This window comes from Myiozetetes cayanensis, unplaced genomic scaffold (assembly GCF_022539395.1).
Source record: "Myiozetetes cayanensis isolate MyiCay16 unplaced genomic scaffold, myiCay2020 scf9, whole genome shotgun sequence".
NCBI classification, from domain to species: Eukaryota; Metazoa; Chordata; class Aves; order Passeriformes; family Tyrannidae; genus Myiozetetes; species Myiozetetes cayanensis.
In genome coordinates this window covers 6211916-6238505 of record NW_026088185.1, presented here as the reverse complement: position 1 = coordinate 6238505, position 26590 = coordinate 6211916, and the positions used below count along the sequence as shown (strand labels likewise).

Sequence of the window (26590 nt, the reverse complement as noted above, 5' to 3'; positions counted from 1 at the left end):
CTTGTGCTGAGAGCAACTCAGGGGGTGTGGGTATGTGTGTGTGTGTTTGAAGGAGAGTGGGGAGAGTGAGATTAAGTGAGAAATATAATTTTCGGCTGTATTTTTCCTCTGACACATGACATACACAGATCCAAGGGGTGTTAGTAGCCCATTTGGGGTTATCTCATCTTATAGTTTGGTAATGTACTGCAGCAACCCAAATTCCTGCTGATAAAGCAGGGCACCCCGTCTTTCCAGCACGGGCAGAAGCCTGTCTGTGTGTGCATGCCTGTCTCCAGACATGAAATGGCTGCAGGGACAAGAGAAAGACTTATGTTGATGCCAATCTGAGAAATCTTATGCAGGGATTTTTGGACTCTGCTGAGAGCAGCAGTTGTGTGCAGAAATGCCCTGCTGATTGGCTTTCTTGGACAAATGGTGCCCTTCCAGCCATGTCCTGGACAAGCCCAGCCCCCTCACCTCAGCATCCTGCTGTCCCAGGGGACACAGGAATAGGTGACAGTGTCTCCTGGCTCACAGGACTGTTCCTCACTGACGTGTGTGGATTGAACTAGAATGGAACAGGCATCGGGTCTGAAGCTTTGCGTGTCACTCCATGAACTAAAGAAACAGCAGATGCTGACGCAAGTCAAACCAGCATGTCCCACTTCCCACCTCACACACCAATGCACTGAGGATCCCTTAACAGGTGAAACCAGTGCCTGGTCCCTGTCACCATCCTAAAGCACCCCTCTGAGGTTTGCAGGGAGCCCCCCAGGTCAGATATCCCAGAGCTGCAGCCCCTGCCTGGCTGTGAAGAGAAGAGACTTGAGCCAGGCACTTCCAGGGACATGATCATCCCAGAGCAGCTGAATTATTAAGCAGAGAAACTTCCTGCTCTGTCTCAGTATTCCCAGCACAGGCTGTGGCAGGAGCAAAGGCAGGAAGCTCGTGTGAACAGCCAGAAAGTTTGCACAGGGAAAGTTTTATACCAGCAAAAGAACAATTTTCAGTGGGAAACACTAGCAGCAGTTTTTATTCCATCTGTCCTGCTGCTTATGTGGTTTTGGAAAGAAATGCTTAGTAGTAAATGACCAGACAGATAATTCTCCGCTTCCCACTAATCATGCAGGCCATAGAATGGGAGAAATAAAATGAATGGATGAGGATGGCTCCCTCGAGGTAGAGTAAATCCAGTTTGAAATACAATTGAACAGACGTTCTGTGGGGTACGGTCCTGGCAGCTCAATCTATTTGTTGTTGTGACAAATAAATGATGGTTTAAGAACCATTGAAATGACCAGATAAAAGTGTGTTGTCACTTCAGCAGCTGGAAGGAGGTGCCAGTCTTGCTTTGGAGTTTTGACTTAGATTGTGTATATTTTTTTAAAAAAATGCATTAAAAGCTTTTTACCCTGTCACTAAGCAAGTCATAATAGCTTTTGACTTATGTATATTGTGCTTTCTCTTCTCTCAATCCCAACCAACAAAAAAGAGAAAGCATTGAAATGGAAATTTTGACTTCTAGCCTAAGCTTCAGTGAAGGAAAATGGCTTTATGGTGAAGTATTAACAGATTAGACAGACAGTATCTTTATTTCTCTCCCTTTTGGAGAAGGGAAACATTTCCTGGCTGTTTGTGGGTCTTTATCAGCAGTCCAAGATTTTAATTCCGTTTCTCTCCCTGATGACAAGACGTGAGGTTTGGGTTTTGGGGGTTTTTTTCCCTCCAAAATTAATTTCCTCTGAAATCCTCCTTTCAAATTAATTTTCTCAGTATGGCATTTGGTCAGCGAAACTCACAGACTCCTCCTTCCTGGTCCCCATGTCAGAGTGCTCATTCCTAGAGAAAATAACCCAGAATAGCTCTTCATCACGTAATTCCTAGTCTGGCACTTGGCTGTAAGGAGCTTCAACTCCAGAGGTGGCACATTCTAGAAAATCTGTCTAGCAGCTCTCCCTGAGAACCAGGGCATTTACTCAGGTGCCTAAATATGAACTGAGAACCTTATTTTTAGGCACACAAACATCTGAACCCTCTCTCAGGTGCAGGAGACTTAGAGACTGGGCTGTCTTTCTCTTGGTGAGACCGAGGCAGACACCTGCACTGGAGGATGGAACTGGCCCTTTTGGTTCTGTAGGCACAGATTGCCTCCAAACACAACAAAAAGAACAATGTTAGTATATTTTGACCTCTGTGTTCTCCTGGGTAAAGAACTACTTACACCAAATCAGAAGATACCTGCACACCAACAGAGAATTTCTCTCTTGCAGTTTGTGCCCGATACAGACCCATTTTAAAGGATTTTTTTTTTTTTTTTTTAATCACAGGGACTTACCAATGCAGTAACTAGATTTTACTAGTTCCTTTGAACAAAGTGCTCTTTTTCTTGTTTTTCTTAAGACAGAATAGTTCAGAATTAACTCACTGCCACACTGGGGACAAAAGTGTCTGTACCTTACTTGGGTTCATGCTCACATCTCCACAGTTCCCATATTGAGGAAGACAGGTGTCACAGGAAGGTAATAGTTGTGAAGAAAGGCAGTAGGGAAAGATTTGTTTCTGATGATAAAATAACAAATGGAATGAGGGGAGATCATCAAACAGCAGCTTTAAAACAAAACATATTCATCAGTTTTGCAGGTGTCAGTGTTGAGGAATCTAACCTGAAGCACAGGGACCCACAAGCATGTGCCTAATTTTAGGTGTGGGAGTGCTGAAGGGGATGATGCTGTTACCCAGACACATGCACAAACAAGGCCTAGGGTTTGAATTTCAGATCTGCTGTGCAGCAAAGGGAAGTCATAGGAAAAATGAGGGTGCTCAAGATTCTGCCCGAGATCACACTGAGGTGACAGAGCAGAAACCCACTTTTGATCTGCTTTTCTTCTCTGCTCACAGTTTTCTATATTACTGTCAATATTACTGTCAATATCAGGAGCTGATGAAGGAAGATTTAAGCTGGACACATTTTCAATTTCTTTTCTTATTGTGTTTTTTTTTTTGTAGGTATTTTCTTATCAGCTCACCCATATCCTGGAGGACAGAGTCAAGAACAAGTAATGTAAGAGAATTCATTTGGCTGATGCCTGAATTATTTAGCTTCAAAAGGAGCAAACCAGCTTCCTGGAAACCATAAACCAACCTAAATTACTGAATACCTTTCTCTAAATGATGAAACTGTTCTCTCTTGTTCCCTCTATGCATGAATAGCTTCCTGCTTGCCACCAGAGCTGATTCCCATGAGGGTTTCTTTGCAGGATCCCATACAGATCTGAAGGCCACAGTTACAGCAACCCAGATTTGTGTGCTTTGGCATGTGACCTGTGTTATTGGCATAATAATAATAATAATAGTAATAATAATAATGCCATCACATACCTTTTGGCCCTTGCACTCCATGCTATGGTACAGCATTATGAGTCAGTGCTGTGAGTCCCTTTTCCTAGGCTTCATTAACATCAGCAAAGGGAGGAAAGAAAGGAAAGAAAGAAAGGAAGGAATTCTTCCCTGTGAGGGTGGTGAGGCCCTGGCACAGGTTGCCCAGAGAAGCTGTGGCTGCCCTATCCCTGGAAGTGTCCAAGGCCAGGTTGGACGGGGCTTGGAGCAACCTGGTCTAGTGGAAGGTGTCCCTGCCCATGGCAGGGGGTGGGATGAGGTGGGCTTTGCGATCCCTTCCAACCCAAGCCATTCCATGATTGTAAAGGATGCTGGCCCAGAGTCAGGATCATGTTGCTTCTGAGCCCTGAACAACCCTCTTCAGAGAGGGAAATCTGCCACTCTGACTCACCACATACATCCTTCTCTGCTTTCTCCCCAGGCTCAACAGTTTACTCGACATCATAGTGTCCATGTCTGTTCTGGTTGGCTACTCTATCACGACAGCCAGCTTTGTGCTCTACATGGTCAAAGAGCACCAAACCAAAGCCAAACAACTGCAGCATATTTCAGGCATTGGGATGACCACCTACTGGGTGACTAACTTCGTTTATGATCTGGTAAATAATTCACATTCCTAAATGCACCAAGAGTAGCACTACACAGCAGGGGAGAGGGAAAGGGGGGATGAAGTTCTTTATTTAAGGTTGGTTGCCTAGACTTCTTATTATTACTACCCAGAGTGTTACCTAGTGATTGTTCTCCAGGGTTCTGAAGACCGCTAAGTGTGAACCACAACACTGGGTTTTCCTTCTCTCTGGAGGGTGTGCAAAGCACTGCACATTTACCTGGGAGCAGCATGGGACAGGCTGGAACTTGGTTCCCATTTGACATGGAAGCAGCCAGCTGCTCTTCTGCCAGTTGCAGGGCTGAATCTGCTGTCACACAGGCCCCACACATCTGGGGTGAGGCTTTGGGGCTCAAGGCTACATCTGTCTTTGGGAACTCTGGGTGTACAGGGCGGGGCATTAGCACCCATCCTACAGCTGACACAGCTCTCCTGGGCAAAAATCCATTGCTGGGTTGAATGATCTCTTTAAGATGGCGTATTATAAAGGTTTTTAATCCAAATGCAGGTATCTGCCTTCCCGGACCTGGGCAAGTTCCTTCTCATGGTGCTGTGTAGATTTACCAGTTTGTTCCTTGTTGAGCTCCCAGCACTGTGCTGCATTCCAGGGTGTAGGCATGCCCTTGTTCTCCCTGAAGGTCGGTTTCCTGCTGGTACAGAGGGTTAATAGCCCTGCTGGAAAGCATCGCTGTGCTGCGAGGGTGAATGTGCACAGTGTCTGGAGACTGAATGTCTTATGAGTTGCCCCCTGTGCGTGGGGTCAGACCCTCCCTCAGAGAAGAGCCAGCACAGACAAGCTCATCTCATGAGCCTTGGCATTGCCAGCTATGCTGTAATGGGGACCAGCTGCATATATCCAGCAAATTTCTACTGAGGCAGTTTTGCTAGTGCCTAAAATCCCAGTGATGTGATCACTTCCTGAAAATAGGGAATCTTCAAGGACATTTGGGTGTCCAGCCCCCTTTGGTGCAGGGAGGGCTAAGGGCTGAAATCCCATGGGGAATGGGAGCCTTGACTCTTTCTGCAGAGCACAGCCGAAGCTTCTGGGTGTTCTGGTAATGCACCAATAAGGCAGTGACCAAAGCATCATGACTGCCTGCCTGGAGGGGCTGGTGTGGTTCATCAGCAGCACAGGGAGGGCTGAAAAGGGTCTGAAATCAGTGTGGCTGCAGCCTGGCTTGGCAGCACAGCAAGCAGGATGGAGCAGGCCCGTGCCTGCCTCCCTGATCCAGGCGCTTGCTCCAGCACTGGATATTTGTAAATCAGCCTGTGGAAAAATCCCTGGAGTCCCTGCACAATCAGTATTCAGCGGGCTGAAACTAATCCAGCACTCTCGGCAACTTGATATTTCTCAGTGAATCCCTGCCAGTAAATTCTGCTAAATCCCAAAGCTGGGGAAGAGAGGAACCTCTCAAGGCAGATGTTTGGTAGGTCTCTGGCTTGGCTTAACATTATAAAGACTAGATTTACAGGGCACAATGAAGTGGTCTGACTGCCAGGCTAACAGAAAACCCAAAGGGCTATTTTTTTATTCACAACCTTTTTCTAAGGTACTTCTGCCTCAATGTTGAGGCTTTGCCTATTCAAAGTGGCTTTGTGGGAATTCATTTGCAAGTCTGGGGAAGACTGAGACCCACCTGTGTTCGATTTCCCTTAGGAAGCCCAAGCTACACTTCTGGGACCAAATTCAGTCCTGGCTTTGTTGCTTCTGCATTGTTCTAGGAAAGTATTTAAGAACTGTTGTCCCAGTAACATCTTTTTAATATCATTTTACAGGTACTTTTTATGGTCCCTGTTGGACTCTCAATAGGAGTTATTTCAGCCTTCCAGATCCCAGCTTTCTGCAACAACAGTAACTTACTGGCAGTATTTCTTCTGCTGTTACTGTTTGGGTAAGTGTGGAGCTTAGTTGTTTAAGTATCCCTGCACAGAGTGAGGAACTGGATATTGCAGACTACTGTGGTTTGAAATCCAAGGGAAGAATAGATGGGCTTTTTCCTTTGACACACACTTTACAAACAGTGACAAGTTACTCCTTGCAGGAGCAGGGAGGTGAACCACTGCTGCCTGCTTTATTCAGAGCAAAGCCTACATGAGGAGATGGAAATGTTCAAGGTCCCAGTGACAGCCCAAGCTGTAAGCAGATGCTTACTGAACTATTGCAAAGTTCAAGATATAGCGGCATTTCAATATCACAGAGCAAAATAAACAGCAGCACAATTCAGGAAGACTTAGTCAAACTGTCTCCCTGCCTTTGAATCCTCCAGGCCCAGTCTGTTTGTTTTCAGGTGGGATTCCATGTTCAAACTATGTATCGTAAACCTCTTCTCCAGATTCTGACAGACACAAAGTCAGTTTGCCTTCTTTAAGCTCTGTAATGTGGAAACCTAGTGATGTGCCAAAACAGAACTGTTATGTTCTATTCCATCCCTGGAAGAGTTCAAGGCCAAGTTGTACTGGGCTTGGAGCAACCTGCTCTATTGGAAGGTGTCCTGCCCCTGAGAGGGGGGTGGGACTGGGTAGTCTTTAAGGTCCCTTCCAACCCAAACCATTTTATGATTGTCTGATGTTTTCAGTTGTTTGCTTTCAAAGTAGCTTTTTGAGTTACTGTGGTCTCACCTGCACTGTTGGTAATCTCTAGGTACGCCTCGTTTTCATGGATGTACCTGCTGGCCGGGTTCTTCAAGGAAACAGGGATGGCCTTCATCGTGTATGTCTGTGTCAACTTGTTCTTCGGTATCAATACCATCATCACTCACTCGGTTGTATTTCTGCTCTCCCAGGAAAAGGCCATGGACCAGGTAGGAGCCCTGCTGATACCAAACCCCTGGTGAAACAGCAGGAGGCTTCTTGTGGGTTTGGTGGCTTTGATTAGGTCCTAATCACAGGACTTGATGGGGTTCCCTACAGACAGGACACAAGTCACATACTGATCCTGCTTGTCTGTAAATCTGCACCCCCAGCAGGGAAAAAAATGATGGTGACAGAGGGAAGAACACAAAAGGAGAGTTAAAAAACTGGAGGCCCTTTTTCTAGCCATCCTGGTGATGGAAGATGAAGGGCAGGAGCTGAGTGGAGATGTTTGATAAAATGTTGATGATGGACATTTCAAAGCATTGCTGAGTCCCTGCAGCACAAACTGTGGGGAGTGACAACTAAATGTCACTGCCCTGAGCCTGATGTGCTGCATTAAGCCCAGCACCAGCTCTCTGTCATCTAGATCTGTAATGCAGTCATCTTCTCCCTGCAAGAATGAAAGATGACTTAGAGATGGTGATGACTCCCTAAAGAAAAGCCTTCTGTCAAAGATTATCTCTCTGAGATATCCCTGGGATAAAATGTACACCTTACACTTAGGTTCCTTTTTTATGGAGGGCAATTACTTTGTACAACAATAGCTGGGTTGGATTTTTCTCTCTAGCTGGACAGAGCTTATTCAGCAACCCCCTGGACTTTAGGGACACGCAATTATGATCATCTTTCATCCCTCTGTACCCCAATGGCAGGGAGTGAGTCTCTTTCCATGCTAATTTACTGCCTCTCCACTTCGCTGTGTGCACTAATCCTTCCATCTGCTAGAGATGTACCAAACCTTTACTGTGAGACTGCACTGGGCTGCTTTGCCATGAATTAGCTGGAAAAGCACTTCTATATCTAGTAAAGCCAAATCTTGTGTTTTATGGAGATGTTTGTCCAAGGAAAGCAGATAGGACAGTGGTCCAAGGGAGCAGATGGTGCTGCAGGGGAGCTGTGCTGTACCATTTTGGGGGGCACAGTGTAGCTCAGTGGCAGGATTCAGCTCTGGCTCGTGGGCAGGTTCTAGGTGGCTGGAGCAGCAGTGAGGGACCACACTGAGAACTGGCTGCTGTTTACTATGGGTGATCACAGCCTCAGAGCTGCCTGTTGACTTTTATGACCTTGTGCCTGTGAAACGAGCTGTCTCCAGAGCTCTTTGCTCTCAATTTATCTCTGCTCTGAGACACAAGCAAATCCCAGTGTAATTGTTACACTTCAGTCCCACAGTAAAACCTATGAATTTATTCCATGAATAAAAGCAGTGACTGACTGTGCTGCTCTTTGTTTTTTTCCAGGGCTTGCGTGATCTTGCTGAAAATTTAAGGCATGCGTTCCTTCTGTTCCCACAATTTTGCTTTGGCTATGGCTTGATTGAACTGTCGCAGGATCAGGCACTGCTGGGCTTCCTAAAAGCTTATGGAGTGGACTACCCTGACAAAACCTTTGAGCTGGACAAGACCACGTCCAAGCTGTTTGCCATGTTCATCCAGGGCACTGTGTTTTTTGCCATTCGTCTTGCAGTTCACGACAGGGTGATTCAGAGAGTCTGGAACAATGTACTGGAGTAAGTAACATCTGGAGCCCCACATTGAAAACAGACCAAGGCAGAGCTCAGTGGTTTCATTCTGGGCTCTCACACCATCACTGTCAGTTATGAAGCCCATAAATTTCCAAGACACTTGGCAAACATGGAGTAAGTTTCCTCTGGCAGCAGGCCCAGTAAATGGAGTATCAACAAACGGAGGTGCAGGTTACCAGAGTTCCTTGGCATTCTGTGCTGGCTGGGACTGCAGGGCTCTGGGTTTGCTGGGTGGATGTTCAGTGATTTTGTGAGTGCTTGGTAAGAGCAACCAGTCAGCCAGACAACCTCTCTTTGAATCTCCCCCTCTCCTCAAAAAGGAGTGAGAATGTTCCTGTCACCTTCATTAGCAATGTGTCCACAAGGCAGGACCTTCTCCAGCTCAAAATATTTACTGAAAAAGAGGAAAAAAAATTAGGCAGAAAGAGAACACTGGGCTTTTTAATTCCCTAAATGGAGCAAATATCAGGAGAGAACAGAATCTGTCTATCTGAGTATTTTGTGCACACCCTGGACCTCACAGGAGGGCTCCTTAGGATCTCTCCCAAGCACAGAAGCCTCTGTTCTGTGCTTGCTGAGGGAAAGCTCCCCCTGCCCTCCCCGTAGGTTCCTGTTCGACAGAGTGCACGGCAAAGGATCACTCCTGCCCCCTGTGGAGGAGGACGGGGACGTCCAGGCAGAGAGGAACCGGGTGGAGACTGGCAAGGCTGACTTCGATGTGGTGCAGCTCCAGAACCTCACAAAGATCTACCACCTTCCTCACAAACGCATCGTGGCTGTGAAAAACATCAGCCTTGGGATTCCCGCTGGAGAGGTGAGCAAGGGGAAAAGGCTGTGGGCCACTTCCAGTGTCACTGTTGTCTTCTCTCCCAGTCCTTGCTGCTGTCCCAGCACAGCTGTACTGGTTTGCCCTGCTCTGAGCTCTTCCTCCCTTTGCATCATTCTTGGGGTTACAGTAGTGATGAAAGGCTCCTTGTGCATTTGGGACACCAAGTGACAGTTTGAAGACCCTAGAAAGAGAGGAAGTGGATGGGAATTGATGGAGCAAAATGTCTGCATGCTGTGTTTGCATAGCACCCAGCACAGCACATCTTGTGGGGTCACGGGGGGTCACCAGGTGGTAAATGAAGATAGCAGAATGTGTCCAGCTGAAATCATTCACCTGAACTGCGTGGGAGATTGTGAGTCAGACCATTGTGTTTTCCCATCGGGGAAGACAAATCACTTCAGCTGAACACACATTTTCATGAATCAGAACTTGAAACTAAAGGAAAAGACAGGAGCACACAGAGCACCTCTGACATCCAGAGGAAAGAGGAGACCAGATTCTACCTCAGGCTGCGCACCTGACCTGTGGGGAAGCTTGGCATTAACCCTTGGTACCTGATTTATTTTATTTGCCTGGATCCCACAGAGATAACAGGATGTAGGGTGCTGGGCAGGACAGCAGCCTCACATGGAGACTGTGGCACTGGTCTTTCTGGCAGAGGACTTTTTCTAAGCCATAACTGGCACTGAGGTCTGTAATGTACCCGTCCCACTCGTCGGGTTTTGGGGGAAGGCAGTTTGGTTCACTCTCAGTGGTGCAGCAGAGGAAAGACAAAATTATCAGGAGGTTCAATAACAAACTTGTACTACAAACTTGAGGACATAAAGGTGGAATAAGGTACTTGGCAAATTTTAAAACAACATCCAGACAAAGTAAGGCACTTCACAAACTTTAACTTAGCAAACTTTTAAACTCACCCATGGTCCACCATTTTGGGGCAGCCGATGTGATGCCGTCGCTGTTTCGGTGTGGGCCAAAGACTCACTGAGGCTAAAGGGGCGGGTGCTGGAGCAGTGCCTGTCCCACCTGTGCACAGGTCGCCCTCTTCCCCTCTCACTTCCCACCTGGTTGTTTGGAGCCAGTCAGCCATTCCTCCGCTCTCCTGCAAGTTCTCTGACTTCCGGCAAAATTCACCCTGCTGCTGGTGGGATTTAGGGCGCCATTCCCCAGCTGTCAGTAGAAGCCATGGCCTTGCACCACAGACCATGCACAGATACTGTCCCTGCATGGACCTCAAGGTGGAGAAGAGCCCTGGGTCGATGCATCTGCAGCAGGCCCAGTACATAAGAACTTTCACATCAGATGGTTTGTACTAATGATATCAAAATAATAGTAATTATCAGCACAATGGTGATGGCTTATGCAACACATAACTGCATTTACCCAACCTTAGTAATAAAACATGGATTTTACCATGAGGTACTGGAACTGCACTACAGGGAGCCAGTTCTTAATCTTATTAATGCAGCGCATTACTGAGATTATTTGACAAAAATCTTGTGTCATATTAAGGTTTTACCAGTGACAGCCCAAACCTCACTCGCCTCATTCCCATGAGTAGCTCTGTTCCTGTCAAAGGGAGGCTTTGCACAAATGAGTTAATCAGGGTTTGTGCTGTCAGATGGGCTCCTGCAGAAATGCACCTTGCAGAAAAAGGAATGACTCTATTAGAGACACATCCCTGCTTCTTCACCATATTAAACAAACGGTCCTAATACAAGGCTCGGAATATTGCACCATAAACAACCTCCATTATGGCATTGGTATGCACTGGGTTCCTCTGCCTCTCCTGCAATCCATCTTGCTCAGGGGGCCAGAGAAAGAGGAGACAAGGTGCACTGAGCACTCCTCTCGGAGCAGGATTTCTGCACTGGAAATACAGCACACTTACATTTCCACTTCTCTTTCCCACAACCCAGTGCTTTGGCTTGCTCGGTGTGAATGGAGCTGGAAAGACGACGATCTTCAAGATGTTGACGGGTGATATCGGTGCATCTAGTGGAAGGCTGCAGGTCCAGGATCATTCTGGGTATGGAAGATGTGATTTCTGGGGAAGGCACACAAGCAAATCAACCTGAGCAGTTTTTAAGGCTGGGTGGCAAAGGAAAGGAAATGTGAAAGTCTGAAACAAAACAAAACATTCAAAACAGAGCAAAAATAAATAAGGCAGGGAGTTCATCCTTTGAAGGTGATATGGTTGCTTCCTAGAGGGTTGCGCTTTGCTGCCGTGCCTCTGCTCTCCTCAGAGGTGTTTCTTCCACTTCATTCCATTGCAAATGGGATCAGGCTCAGATCCTCAGCAGAGTGTGATTCCACTTCTGATCTAGACCTGGAGACCAGCAGGACTCACCTCAAAGTGCGCTCTAGCAGGCATAGGTGTGCTGGCAACTGTGCCACCTGAGGTGCTGCAGTAATTGGAGAGCTGTGTACTAGAAATGAGGGCCTGAAAGCTCGAGGTCTACTTTCATAGCATTTTCCTTCAAGGGCTGGGAAAGGGGGTAGGAAGCTGGAGAAAGGGGTTTTCTCACTCCTGTTTGATTCCAGAGTGCCTTGGCAGTTCAGTGCATGTACAGTGACTTGCCAACTTCCTTACACAGGTCCTTGAATGACATCAGCGAGGCACACTGGTCACTCTTTGGCTACTGTCCTCAAGAAGATGCCTTGGATGACTTGCTGACGGTGGAGGAGCACATGTATTACTATGCCAGGCTGCACGGCATCCCAGAGAGGGACATCAAGGGAGTGAGTAACACTGGGGCTTGACTTGCAGCATTTGTCATTACTGAGAGCCTTTACATTAGTCTTTCAGTAGATGTGTGTGTGGTAATTCATGCTTGGAGATGTTATGGACGCAGTACTCTTGCTCTGTAGGTCGTACTCCAGCTTCTCCACCGGCTGAATCTGATGGCTTACAAGGACAGAGTCAGCTCCATGTGCAGTTATGGCACCAACAGAAAGCTGTCAACTGCTCTGGCTCTCATTGGGAATCCATCGATCCTGCTGCTGGTGAGGAACGGGGGCCTTGCTGAGGGTGGGAGGAGCAGGTCCTTGGGCTGGCAGGGGTGCTGTGACAGCGTAGCAAAGCCTCCTCAGGCACAGCTTACAGGGCACTCCCAACATGCCCTGCTTAGCCTGGCAACAGAGGCATCAAAGGAAACTTTAGGTGCCAGCAAACACTCAAATGTTCCTTGAGGGCATAAGCGTATGGTGACTCTTCGAGTTTCTCTGATAGCATCTTTCAGAGGTAAAAAGAGGTCTTATATTTGCCAATTAAGCTCTCCTTGTTCCCAACTTATCTTGTTGGGGTTTTTCTATCCACTAACCTGCACAGTCTTGCAAGAAAAGTGGCATCCAAACCTGTAGGAGAGCAAAGGAGCAACTTCCCTCAGGATTAGAACATAAACCTTTTTTTCTAGGTTTGGCTTCCCCTCTTGTCTTTGAGCTTTCCAATTCTTCCATGAGCTATGCCATTGCTAAAACATGCCTTTTTGTGCAGTTGTCCCACTTGCTCTGTATTGAATGTGTGCAGAGCTCTGTGAGCAGGATTCCCAATGCTAAGTCTGATACCTGGTGGACATAAATCTCCCTTGCCCCAACTTGTATCAAGCCCAGCACTGCTGCCTTTGCTTCTGACCACACACTGGTGCTCTTGCTGCTTTTGTGAGATAAAAAATTTGAATGAAAATAGGCAGTGGGGAAATTCCCTCTGTACTGCCTGCTGCCTGAACCCAAGCTGGTTTATTTCTTTTAAGCTGTTGTCCTCAACAATAGCAGCTTGTCAATCAAGAACTGGCTGACAATTTCATCAGCACTGCATAAGACAGGAGATGGTGTATCCTCTGTCATCCCTCACTTGCTGTCTCTCTAAGTGGAGAAATGTGACACCAGCATAGGATAAAGAGGCCTGTTGTCAGCTGCTTGTCTGGGGTGGTGGCTTTGGGCTTTGGGTGTTTCAAACACCGTGGTGTAAAAAGCACAGGGGGTTGATCTAAGGTGGAGCTGTCACAGCCCATCGGTTCCTTGCATCCAGCGGTGGCTGCGAGTTTCTCCAATCACCAGGAGAGCTGTGCAGCTCCACAGGCCAGTGAGGAGGGGAGGCTCAGGCAAAGCTGACCTGCTGCTGCTTGAAGGAGATGTGGGACATCTCAGTCAAATCCATAATGGAATTGAGGATAATCCTTGTCCCGACTCTGTACCAGTGTAAGCTCTCCTGTGCATCCTTATAGCAAACATGACACTGAGGATGAACCTGGAAACAGCACAAAGGCTGGGGAGGTCAGATTTTGAGTGCAAATTTACATTCAGTCCTGTCTTTCCCAAAAGGATGAGCCGAGCTCTGGAATGGATCCAAACGCTAAACGCCACCTGTGGAAAATCATCAGTGAGGAAGTGCAGAACAAGTGCTCGGTGATACTCACGTCCCACAGGTAGGGCTGGGGTGGCTCTGCCCCCACTTTGAGGTCAGCAGGAGGTATGGAGAGGCCCATCCCTCGCACTCCCTGTTGGTGCTTGCACAACTCCAGGGCACCCAGCTGTGACAGGTTTGGGGGTTTGTTGTGGCTGAATGTGGGTACCCACAGAGACTCACAATACTTTAGGGAAGAGCAGTTATGGTCTCTGATTATTAAAACAACTGGTTTTTTTATACTTTCTCAATGACTTACTAGAGTTTCTGGGTTGGTTTTCCAGCATGGAGGAGTGTGAAGCCCTCTGCACCAGGTTGGCTATCATGGTGAATGGGAGTTTCCAGTGCATTGGCTCTTTGCAGCACATCAAGAGCAGGTCAGTAAAATGGACCCATTTCACTTTTGCTGAACCATGTGCAGAGTTACTGACCTACAGCTTTGAGAGCTCAGAACATGAGACTTGTGATAACAGAGCATCAAAATAATGACATTTTCTGGTTTATGTTCCTTACTGCACCATTGAAATTCTTTGTTAACTAATGCACTTTCTTCTCTCTCACAGCCTTTCTTCCCAGAAATGTGCCCCCGAAGTATTGAGTTCACTGCTGTAAATGTGAAATGCATATGACGGTTGAGCTGTTATTTTATTAGTTCTAACAATAGCTTGGCTTCTTATTAAGTTTCACTCCAGGTTAACAACCCTGACCCTATTCAAGTTGTACTGAGCGTGGATTAGATTTCCCCAAAGAGGCCATGCAAGAACTCTCAGATGATTTTCTTTATCTGTTTCTCTTTTCTGCACTGTTAATTGTGATTTTCTTTTTCCTCTAGATTTGGAAGAGGATTCACTGTGAAGATGCACTTAAATAGCAACACAGTTTGCACTGAGATGCTGACAGAGTTCATGAAGTCACACTTTCCAAACACATGCCTGAAGGTAAGCAGGACAAAGGAGAGGCTTTCAAAATCCCTTCAGATTAACCAAGAGGTTCTTGCAGGATCGACACCTTGTAACCTGTGCCATCAGGGCCACACTTGCCACTGCTGTCAGCTACATGTTCCAAGGGCTGGAGCTCTCAAGTTCCTCCATGGCTTGAGTAATACCAGCCAAACAGCTGCAGTGATCCTGTAAGGCAGCTGCCCCAGGGGTGGTCCCACAGAAGCCTGGCCTGCATGGAGACCCACTTCAGGTTCAGTGGGTAATGAGATGGTTGGGTGCTTCCTGTAACTGAGTAACTGCAGAACCACATTAACTCAGTCACAAATCCCATCCCTTGTCCACAACCCAATCTCTGCATTAAGCAAAATGGCTCACTTGGAGCTGGAAAACACTATGGCCACCCTGGAGCTTCCAGCTCTGGGGCTTCTCCCAGTCACAGAACCCACAGAAACTCCCCATGGGGAAACAATGGTCAGGACCAGAAGACACCCTGTGCCCCTTCATTCTCCCATGGTCCATCAGATCTGTTTGCTCTTTATGGGGGGCAGCCTCTTCCCGTTACCCCATCATTCCTGTTCCCACAGGATCGGCACTTCAACATGGTGGAGTATCACGTTCCAGTGTCTGCAGGAGGAGTAGCAAATATATTCGATCTCCTGGAAGGCAGCAAAGCAGCCTTTGATATCAGGCACTTCTCCGTGAGCCAGACAACACTGGAGGAGGTAAGGAATTAAAATGTGTGACCATCCATTTAAAACTGCCAACAGGGGAGCAGACTGATGGTTACACATAATGGACTGCTGCACACAATAGACTACATTTTGAAAGGGATTTCCATCTATATTCCTCCTGGGGGTACTTTATCAGTACTACTGCCTCCAGGTACCTGTGCTGGCACGAGGAAAATGCACACAGAAAGCTGCCCATAGCATAAAGGATCTGTTCTTCCCTCAGTCACTGCTGATTTCAGCAGCCTCGTGGGTTTGCATGAAGGGCAGGATTATGAATCACTCTTAAGTCCAGGGCTAGGCTTGCCACCAGTCCTGGAAATTTGCTTAGTTTCTCTCTCTGGGTTGTAAGTTCATTTAGCATTACTCCAAACTTAACTTTGTGGTTAAGTTCTTTCCATTTTCCCTTGGAAGAACATTCCCACTGGCATTGAAATCTTGTAGGAAGCACATCAGCTGAAAGGATGCCACAAGGACTACCCTGTTGAGCATCAGCACCTGAAATACTAGAGAGGAGCAGCCCTGTATGGACTGTGGCACAGTGATCTGGAGGGAAGTTCCTCGGTGCTGGTGTAATAAGGGGCAGTGGCTGTGAGAGAAACGGGCAGACAAAACGCAGGAAGCCCCATGTTTTGTGGGATGGCAGCTTGGATTTGTGAGTATGCAAATGTGATTGCAGGTAGTGTTGTAGTAAGAATACTTAGTGTATTCATTCTGCACTTTTCAAAGGAAGACTTAGGAATGATTGTATACACCCATCTCTGCACTCTGCAGTTGTGTGTGCACAGATGCCAATTACACAGAGACAGATGGGTTTATAGAGTAATGATGGGACTGTGTTACAGTGTGATCGAAAGGAGCCTCCACATGGGTATTACCTCGCTGGTACTGCTAGAACCTGAGCTGCAGGACAATTAGGCTTCCTGCAGGAGTGTCTACCTTTGCATCCCGGGTCTTGATTCAGCAGTACAGGAATGTGCATCCATTTCTTTACATTAGCCCATGGAAGACCAACATTTGCAACTCTCAAATCCAGCGTGAAGCCAACCCTGAGCACGCTCTCCAGGCTCACAGGCAAATGAACAGCCAATCCTTTTTTATATTCATTCGTATCATAAATTATTTATGCTGTCACAGACTGTTTTCCTTTGAAATTCCAGGTTTTCATCAACTTTGCTAAAGATCAAGCGGATCCTGATGACGCGGGTCCTGATGTGACAGTGGACAGCTCTGACACAAGTAGCCAAGCAAGCACCATCGGCTCCATCTACTGAGGGGACCCAACTACACAGGATCATAGAACCTGGGAAAAGACCTGGCAGAAGACCCCTCAGGGTTCTCCCAGCCCTGTTTTCTATGATTCTGGGATGGTGGGGATGAAACAGTCCCATTTTCTTAAAGTACTCTCTTTTTTGTTATGCACTTAATTTGTAACTAGGAACATGGTAGGCATTTGAGACTGCAATTGGTTACAAATCAGATTGGTCTTTCCACAGGTTCTTTTCCCCTCAGATCTTGCTTTCTGATCACTGTAATGCCTGTGAGGACTTAGATGACATCACCTGCTGCTCGTGGCCGTTTGCTTACAGCAGAAATGGCTGTGATGGAGCAGAGGAGCTGTTGGCAGTGCACGGTGTTTGACCAAAGAGCAGCCCCAGGCTGCAGAGGAAAGCCCACACTCCACTCCTTGCTCAGCAACAGACTTCCAGGGCGACCATGCCTCAATTTTGACAGGTTCCCTGCTGGCGAGATGGGGCTCGTGGCCTTGCCCTGCCTCCCAGGGGAGCTGTGAGGACATAGGTGTTGTGTACTGAGAGCTGCAAATGCCATTGGTGGGGGCCATGCTTGGTAATGACATAGAGCTTATCTGTATGTGTGGGTTACGTCAGCACAAATACACTTATTTTCAAAGTTAGTGCTTCCAGTGGTTTTGGTTTGTTCCCATAGTTTTTTCCAGCCCTGTGTAACTCCTCAAGTAACTCCTCTGGTGCCAGGCAGTTCCTAGCTCTTGGTACCCCGTGGAAGATCATTCATTCCCCCACGAGCCCTCTTCTCCTTTGGGCTGGTGTTCGGGGCTGCTCTGCCACAGCTGAGGGACGGCACAGGGCAGGTGTGTTGGAATCCTCTGATATGAAGAGATTTGCTTTCTGAGACTGTGTTTCCCTGGGCACACTAAAGGCAATGAGCACCTCCCTTGCTGAGAAAACCTCCATCTCCCAGCAGCTCTGCCTCTCTGCGTCCTCTCCAGTGACCTTCCTCCTCAGCCCCACATGGTGGCTGCCCCCATGACTCCAGAGCTGTTTTCCCACATAATAAGGCATCATTAGCTTCTGTTTCAAAGGCTCTGCCTGCTGGTTTTCAGGGAGTCCTCTGCCTCCCTGTGAGCAGCAGCCCCCAGCAGCCGAGTTCAGCACACACACCCTGCTTCTGCCTCCCCAGAATCATTAATAGATAGAGTAGTTCAATGTGATTCTTTATTATATGTATCAGGATAAGGCCTCAAAGACTCAGGTTTGGGTCAGGGCATTGGTGTACGTGGTGCTATTCAGGCACATAATGAACTTAAACTCTGAGCTCAATAAACTTGCTGTTGCTGGTAAAAGAGATCGTGGATAAAGCCTTACCTTGTGAGACCTGGGATGGCCCATACAACTTACCTGGGTTCACCCACACAATTCCAGCCAGGTGGTTTCTTTTTCCTTTTTTTTTTCTTTTCCCCAAAACTAATTTGAGCCAAAGGAACCTTTGATGAAAACTGCAATGGCACATCTTTCTCACCCTGATCATCACAGCAGTTTGACTAGTTCAACTCCTATTTGATGCCTTTTGAAAGAACAGGTGCTTTCAGTATCAAGGGGTTCAGGATTTTACAGTGGGATACTGAAGTTCAGGATTTACTTCCTGCAAGGAGGTCAGGAATTATCCTTGGTCTTGGTATAAACTTCTTACTGATAGCAGGAGGAGTTTTATTATGGATTGAAGGTATTGTCAAGCCTTGAATTATGCCTCAACCTGCTGACTGTAATTAAAACTGGGATTCAGCTTCTTTCCAGAATGCATTTGACACCTGCAGTTTATGAGTAACTGAAAAAGCTGCCCAGACATCCATTGTGGCTTCTATTATTATGTCTCCAGCTCTGCAAAGGCTCTTTTTTCTCATTTTCATCACACATCTTACACAGATCATAGTATAAAATTAAGCTTTTCTCCAATGGAGGGCTTGTGCTCCCTGCAAAGGGCTCGGAGCATGAATGCCAATGATTTAAATGTAGCTTTGTAATACCAATCAGAGTATTATTTTATTATGTCGATGGCTTTGCAACTGCCAGTGAAAGATGGATCTTCAGACTCTGTCCAGATGTATTTTACATGTAATTGAGGGAGACTGATACAAAGCTATTCTTTTGTCTCTTTAGAGCCTACTAATCAAACAAAAAAAAAAAAAAAAAAAAAAAAAGGGAAGTGATTCATTGGAATACTTCAGCAAGTTGCAATTTAATTTAGTAAAATAGTTCTGAGGGGGGGAAAAAAAGCAAAAAGCATCCTTTGCATTTCCACCCAATTCTGGCATTAATAGAAACATCTGCTCCATGTAAAATGTGTCAGGGCCGTGATATACACTCCCCGTTCTCACTTGCAGGTAGAAATAAACCATCTGCTGTTGCAATCAAGTCTGTAGGTATTGGTCCAAACCAGCCTGAGTTTACATCCTGGAGGGAATTTAACTGAGGCCCGTGGAGAAGCACTTACAACTGTTTGGGGGGTTGAAGCATCTGGCAAGGTGGTTGTACATCACGTCACCAGGGGCTGAATTACCTTTTGTGCCACATTACAAACATCCCTGTTCCCAGCAGAGCCTCAGATTCATCCTGTCCCTCTTGGGTGTGGGACACACTCCAGACTCAATTCCGAGGCAAAACACATGGAGGCTAATACAGTCCTGCCTCTGCACCCCAGCTGCAGGCTTCTCATCAGCTCTTTGTCTCCCTGAGCAGGGTCCATTCTGGTTCCAGGGGTGGCCAGGAATGTGGAGGCTGGACTAAGAGGCAGCTGCTGAGGATGTGTCTGAGCAGGCTGTGCACGGCCTGGGAAGGACAGGGTCGCTCCCCTGTCTTTGGCACTCACCATCATCTTCCCCTGTGGGTGTCACAGCAGGTGCCCCCTGTTTTCAGCCCTCTCTGGATCCCCTCAGAAATTTTTGCTTTACACGGCTCTGCTTTCCAAAAAATCCAGGCAGCCAACAAGCTTCCTCCTCCCTCTGGCCCGAGCGGGGAGCTGAGACTGCTGAACACACTGACCTAGCAGCGCCCTGTGTGCCACGACACGGCACCTCTCCAGGAGCTGCATTCTGGGGGGAAAACAAGCTTTTCATCTCACTCCTTTAATACATTCTCACCTCAGCCACCCTCACAACCCTTGTTAGAGGCAGCAGGGCTGGGGCAAGCCCTGCCAAGCGGTCACACAGCCCCTGTGTGTTAATTGGAAGTGCACGGGCCTCAGCCGAGCTTCATTTAGAACTGCCCTGACACATCACAGACGTGAGGTGTAGGCAGTGCAGGAGCTGGACGGGGCCGGGGGCAGGGAGTCAAGGAGGAATTTCAGAACTGGCTGTGTGCATTGTGAGGCTGATTGAAGTCGGTTTTGTAATTGGAACTGTGGACTGGGAGACAACGACTCAAATCTCCATCCTGGCTCTCCTTCATTTACTGCTTTGTGCTGTTGATGAGAGCAGGGTGCTTCTACAGCTTGATCCTTGCTTAGCTTTGGTCTCGATGCCAGTGACCACCAAGGGCTGACTTCAAAGGGTCAGAGAGGGCCTGGCAGGGCTGAGGAAAGCTGTCCGGAAGGGCCAGTGTTAAGCAAAATACTGTAAATATAAATTCGGGCTCTAATGGGAATTTTTTGTCCCTTCATGAGAGCGGCAGGAACGGTTTTATTACAGGGTCCTTTCAGAAAACATGTTTACAGGTCAAATTAACACATCCAGGTAAACAAAAGTCAGTGGCTAGTAAAGCACAGGAGCTGGTGGCACCCACAGACCTGCTACCTCTGTGGAGTCACTCCTGGCATCCAGAATTTGCAGAATCCAAGCTCATAACAGGCTCAGGATGGGGCCCCCACCTGTTGTAGGAGCTTTGACTTCCTTCCACTGCTGCAGCTTCACTGAAGCTGCTGTGAGGCTTTTTGGCTTTTTACAAGCCAAGAAAAATGTATGCCTCTGCACTTAATAGGGGAAGGGTTATTTTGTGAGCTGGTGGAGGAAGAAAAATGGGTTTTGGATGGCAACAGCACATAGAATGATTTTACTCTTTTTTTTTTTTCCAGACAACAGCTGTGATCTTGCATAGCTATAACAAAGTATCAGCAGCATATTAAAAGAGAGCACAACAGAGAAAAGAAGCAGTGGGGAATGGAAAAAAAAAAAAAAAATTGAATTCACCAGGATTATTATTCCATGACAGTATTTAAATACAAAAACCCACTCTAATTAATTTAGTTGTTCAGGGAGAGGGCGGAAAGAAGGAAGATGGCACTGAAACAGTAAGAACAACATTAGTAAGGGGCACAGCCAGCGTGTGCAGTTGGCTCTGCTCCTCCCGCCGCTTGCATCCATGGCACTGGTAATGAGGGAGGATGATCAGCCCCATGGTTCTGGGGAGCAGCAGAGGGAGCGCAGCCCATTTTGAGCCAGAACAGGCTCCTCAAAATACCCGTGGCAGGGGGGAAGCTGCACAAAACCATCCCAGGGGGTATCAGTATTTTGGGACCCATGCCATGGTACAATCCTGCAGCACCCGAGCACTGGCATGTGCCAAAATGGGAGAGCTACAGTGGCCACGTGGAGCTCAGGATGGAGGAAATGGATATTTGTGCTTGCAACCCACGGAGAAACACTTGAAACCAGGCACTGCTCCCCAGTGCTTGGTTCCTGGGCACGCAGCCCCCACTCTAGTGCTGATTGCTGCTGGAAGACAGCACTGGAAACAGGCCATTGCCAGGGACAGCAATGGTGAGGGCCCTGTGCTGGGAGGCGAGAGCAGGAAATGGCAGTGCTCCCACAATCTGGGAGGCTCAAAGCAACAACCCCACCATCTACCCCAGCTTCCAGATTAAGCAGCCAGTCTCTCACTAAACCAGCATGTTGGGTGGAAATGAAGTGTCTCTTAGAAAGAGCTCAGGTCTTCAATCCAAAGAAAGAAACAGGAAGGGCATGACAGAATTCATGGTAACTCACATGAGATAAAATCCAGGTGAAGACAGGCTTATCACCGAGGCTCTTGCCTCCCTCAGCAGGTCAGGGGGAGCTCCCAGCCCTCTCCTCTCTTTGTCCCAGTGGCAGCTGAAGGACAGCCCTCTGCTTCAGTGTGTGCTGCTGTTTCACAGACAGAGACAAATGGAGGCACATCCAGGGTGCATAGGGGAAGGGGAAGCGGGATGATCTCCTTCTCCATAACCAGACCCAGTTGGGTTATTCCTGTGCAAGACAGAAATGAATTTAAGTTAAAATTATATCAAGCAGATTGAAATGCAATTAAAGAAGTTCCCCTAGGGTTGCACATCCAATTAGTAGAGTACATTTAATTACACCAGTGCAAACACGTGTTGAGAAGACCATCAGCATGGATCTGAGGCCTGTCTGGTGACCCATATCCATGGGGGCTCCAGAGGAGTTATGCCTGGGTTTCCACCAACACAGGTGACCAGCTGCCCCACTGGGGAAGAGCCCCTGGGCTGGCCCAGCCTGGACTAGGAGCAAGGCAGAGGAGAAATACAGAAACCATTTTCAGCTTTGTAAGAGCAATTGTCTCTAACAGACAGTTTCTGGAAAGCAATTAAGATCCAGGTGCTTCTAAAAGGTAAGAGTTTTTCCCAGTTTTTTGCACATGAGGTTTCCCTCTTGCAGTGCCCGAACATACCCTGCTCCCAGGAACTGTGGAAGGTGAAGCATCAGAGTTGACTTTGATAAGAAAACTCTTTAAAATACTAACAATACAAATATTAAGAATTGCCAGAAACACCAGAGCACTTCTAGGTGTCCCTCAGCCATGTCTAGGGAGTTATGTGAGGTAGAGGAACTAAAAATACTGTAACCTTGAGCATAACACCACCTCCAGCAGCCAGTGGTGTGATTCAGGAGTGTGGTCCTTGTTTGGAGCCTTAGTCCAGCCTATAGTCTGGCTGCTCTGGACTATTCCTATTTAAAATCCTGTCAAAGAGAGAAAATAAAGCTGAAGGAGACTCCCCTTTGCCCACTGTACTGCCAAGCCTGAGGGCTGGTGTGTGTCAATAAACCCTGGGACCCAATTTTACTGCAAAGTCATATCATCTTGCACCAGATGCTGCCCTAAGGTCAATGCTGACAGGGGTACAGCAGATGCTCCACACATCTTCACGTGCTCCTCCCCAAGTGTTCCTTTAAGCACCCTCCAAAGTTGAGACCATAGGCTTAGTGAGATTAACAGTGATAATCATTCCCATCCATCACTGCAAAGCAGGCTGTGGAGCCGCTGAATCCGTTCTGCTCCAGAAACCCGGCAAATCGACGCCATACCTGAGCAGCCAGGCAGGGGCAGCTCCAGGCTTGCTGCAAAGAGGGACAGAGCGATTGCTCTGCTCACTTCCTTATTCATTTTTTTTATGAGCCCTCAGAGCCTCCCTAGGAATTATTGAAGCCTCTCCAAGGAGGGCAGAGCTGCAAAGGGAGTGTTTATTCACAGGCTGGTGCCTCACACTGCGATAACGCTCTGTGTGAACACACTGGAGGGGCTCCACGGGTCTCCTCCCTCACATGGGTGGTGAGGCCTCTCCTTTAACTCGCTTTCTGCACCTTCAGCATTTGACCACCCTCATTACAGACTCACAAGTGGCTTTTTTCCCCTATAAACAGCTCTTTGCCACGCACTAGTGGATGGCAGCAAAGGCTTGTATGTTTGTTACAAACTACCCTGATGCTCTGTCTGAGGGAGCCTCCTGCTCCCCAGGGTTGGGTTACAGACTGGGATGTGTGCAATCGGGCAGGATTAGGGAATACCATGACATTTAAGAAATGGGGACCTTCACTGGTAGGATTTGGGCTGAAAACCAAGCAGGGTCCAAGACTGTGCGACCTTCAAAGCTCCTTAATGTGCTGGAGCTGGGCCCCCAGATACCTGCAGGGATGGAGATGTTCGGGAAGCTCAGCTGTGGCCAGCTGGAGGAAGAATGGTATGGTTTGCTTCATGCCTGCTGCACTGCCCTTCCTGACAAGGGAGGCAGCAGAGCCAAGACATGCAGTTTCACACTGAATTCATATTGTAACCATTCCAGAAATCCCACGTGCCAGAATGACATAACTCTGCCACCACACAGACAAATGTAATTACTGGGTGTCAGTGGGGCTTCAGTCCTGACTTGTGAGAGCAAGAAACCTTCACAGCTCCCTTGGAGAGTCTTGATGTTATAGAGGTTATTTTTCCCCCAAGAATATCCTACAGGGGTGATTTCAGGGCTTGAATCCAGCTCATACGTGGCACTAACACAGTGTCCCTCTGAACAATATAGCACCCCTTCTCCTGCCAATCCTAAATGGGAGAGGCTAAGTTTCCTTATTACTCATCAGCCTGATAAATCAAAGCTGCTGTGCTGCACTTCCCTCCCACCCCCTCCGGCATTCCTGATCTCTACCTCAAGCAGAAATCACGGGGTGAGCTCGCTTGGGCTGTGTAAGGGAGCACACCAGCCCAGGTGCTTATACAAGTCCTTGAAATCACCTCAAGAAATGGGAAGCTGTTTTTCCATCCACCCAGGCTGTGACATTCAGAGGTGCTCAGCACCCATCCAATGAACACAGGAGGGTTTGTGCCACTGGGCTTTGCCATCCCCATAGGCCTGTTTGCAGAGTGGGGCAGGAAAGCCTGTTTTGTTTGGGCAGCTCAGGGCTGGGGGGTCCTGCAGAAGGATGGGGCAGTGTGGGTGCAGGGCTGGGGCTGTGCACTGGCTCTGGGAGGGGAGCTGTTGGAATCACAAAGCATCCCACTTCCTTTGGAGGGATCACAATGAAATCAGAGCACAGACACAGGGGTTGGTGCTTACACCATGGTACGTTGGAGTGACAGAGCCCGATAACTCCCCGATAACTCGGAGGGGAGGCTGCAATGGCGTCGGCAGCCACCAGTTCCAGCACCCTTCCCTGCAGAGGCTGGAGCAGCCACATCTGCCCCCAGCCAAAGAGGAACAGCCCTGTGGCTGTCAGGTCAGAATGGTGTTTCTTTGGCAGTTTATAGCAATCCTATTTGTGGATTAAAACGCAGCCATCAAGGCAGCTCGTCCAGGATTTACGACATGGCCTCAAAATGCAGGAGAAAAGGAAAGCTGAACTCTCCTTTGATGTTTGCAAGTGTAACCTGCAGACCTGAGCTGAACACATTGTAAATAAGGATCATTAATCATCAGCTAAGCAGCACACGGTTGCTGTTATTTATTATAACAACATAAATCACCTGGAGCTGCTATCATGTTAATTTGGATTTAGTATGGATTAGTATGGAAAGGAAATAGGTGAGGTATCCTTACCTATTTACAAAACACATACCTTTACTTGTAAACACATACAGATGTGCTGTGGTTTCTGTTCCTTAGTTTCCTCCAGTTAGGAAGCAAGTCAGGAAAACGCTCTGGGAGCTCTGCACGTGAGAGATTTCCAAAGGTTCAGGCCAAGCTGCAGCCCAGAAAAATCTGTCTTGTGATGACACAGTGAGTTGGCGCCAAGGGTAGAAGTAAGACCAGGAGCTCTGGGACATGTTTCAGAGGAGCAGCTCCATGCACTGCCCCCAGCCCTTCTGCAGGGCCCTTCTCAGGAACTGCCCTGCATCCATGTATGGCTGCAGTAACCCCAGGGACTTCCTTACTCCTTTTATTTGCAGCTCAGCTCTGGCTTTCACTTTTAAGAAGGGTGAGGCATGGGTTTTGTGGGATGCTGGAGCCCTCTGCTCCTGCCTTTGGAAGGAAGTCTTTGCAGGGAAGGAGTATTTTAATTTAAATTAAGGGAGTATTAACCACACATTTTATATTCTCCAGAAATGCCAGCTGTCCTCCTTACTGATATTTTATTTTTCCTCCCTGATTTGGCAATGAAGCTAACTTGAGCTGAAGCTAAAAGGTGGGGCTGAGACCCTCATTCATCAGAGCAAGCCCGGCAGAGGCGCCAGTACGACCATACCAGGTGTGGAGCTCATGCCAGGGCTGTAGACGTGGCTCCATCCCCCTCCACACATCTTTTACAAGTGTGGTGATGACAGAACTGCACCCCCCAGGGATCCTCATCTCAGTGCTCCAGCACAGCAGCTGTCTCTGCCCTTGAGCACTCAGGCATAGTTAGGAGGTCTATTCTACCCCTGAAAATTACTTGAATTCTTTAAAGTGAGGCAGGTTTGTTGTTAAGAAGTCACAGCAAATTTCTCCCCACAGTCCTGGGAATCTGTTTTATCCTGATGAAGCTGGAGGTGCTGAGCCTTGACTCGGGGTGTGGAGATCCCTGAGCAACCCCATGGAGGTCACCAGTGCCGCTTTAGCTGGAGATTAGTCCTGATTAAGACAAAGGCCTTGACATCCAGGAAACAAAGATTAGAACAATCAGAGGTTTACATCTTTAAAATATAACTGCAAGGGAAATAAAAAGGATTTTATTTTTTGGGCTGGCCCAAAGATTTCCCACAGGCCTGAAGCTGCAATAATACATTTAAAAACAGGCTGACAAGTCCCAGGTAAAGAACAAAAGCATTGATGCACAAGCATCTTGACTCCGCTGGGTCCAAAACTGCAAGTAATTGCCTTTAATTGGCTCTGTTGTTTTTAACCTGTGTTTTGTGTGTGCCAGATGAACAGACATCAAACCAGGGAGAATTTCCCTAAGTTTTGAGCCAGAGCTGAGGTTTGCATAAATTAAAATTGGATTAATTATAATAACTCTAGTACAATAGGGATAGTATATAAGACTAATTAGGGTGGGGCTAATATGAGGGTTCAAGCCACAGCAACTCCTGTACAAAACATGCACCCAGGTCCTTCAAAGGTTTCCCTGGACTTGTATCTCACTTGACTCAAGGGCAATCCAACATCTAAAAGCCTCTGCAGAGCTCTGACTGCATTTTGCTGAGCATCCAGGCTCGCCTCGCACCGACCATATGTCTGTCTCTGTCTGCTAGCAGATTGCACCAAATATTTTCCTTTTCTATCGTGGCTGAGCAAACAAACACCATCTGCGGGGCTCGTCAAGGGAAATCCTGGCCCCTCTGTGCCAACAGGGAGGCAGCAGCGTGTCCGTGGGGCTGAGGCTTCTGCACCCCGAC

General features: G+C 47.6%; 1 protein-coding gene across 1 annotated transcript in view; it reads left to right on the top strand.

Annotated features, from left to right (window-relative positions):
- The window catches only part of ABCA12 (ATP binding cassette subfamily A member 12), an 82633-nt gene extending 64948 nt beyond the window's left edge, over positions 1 to 17685 (top strand). The window contains exons 40-53 of the mRNA XM_050339867.1: positions 2989 to 3043; positions 3800 to 3977; positions 5762 to 5877; positions 6627 to 6786; positions 8077 to 8345; positions 8967 to 9174; positions 11109 to 11218; positions 11787 to 11931; positions 12061 to 12195; positions 13513 to 13616; positions 13879 to 13971; positions 14427 to 14532; positions 15120 to 15257; positions 16424 to 17685. Of these exons, the coding sequence (XP_050195824.1) occupies positions 2989 to 3043; positions 3800 to 3977; positions 5762 to 5877; positions 6627 to 6786; positions 8077 to 8345; positions 8967 to 9174; positions 11109 to 11218; positions 11787 to 11931; positions 12061 to 12195; positions 13513 to 13616; positions 13879 to 13971; positions 14427 to 14532; positions 15120 to 15257; positions 16424 to 16537 (1931 nt within the window). The 3' untranslated portion in view covers positions 16538 to 17685. The remainder of the gene's footprint in view (positions 1 to 2988; positions 3044 to 3799; positions 3978 to 5761; positions 5878 to 6626; positions 6787 to 8076; positions 8346 to 8966; positions 9175 to 11108; positions 11219 to 11786; positions 11932 to 12060; positions 12196 to 13512; positions 13617 to 13878; positions 13972 to 14426; positions 14533 to 15119; positions 15258 to 16423) is intronic.
- Positions 17686 to 26590: the final 8905 nt, after the last annotated feature.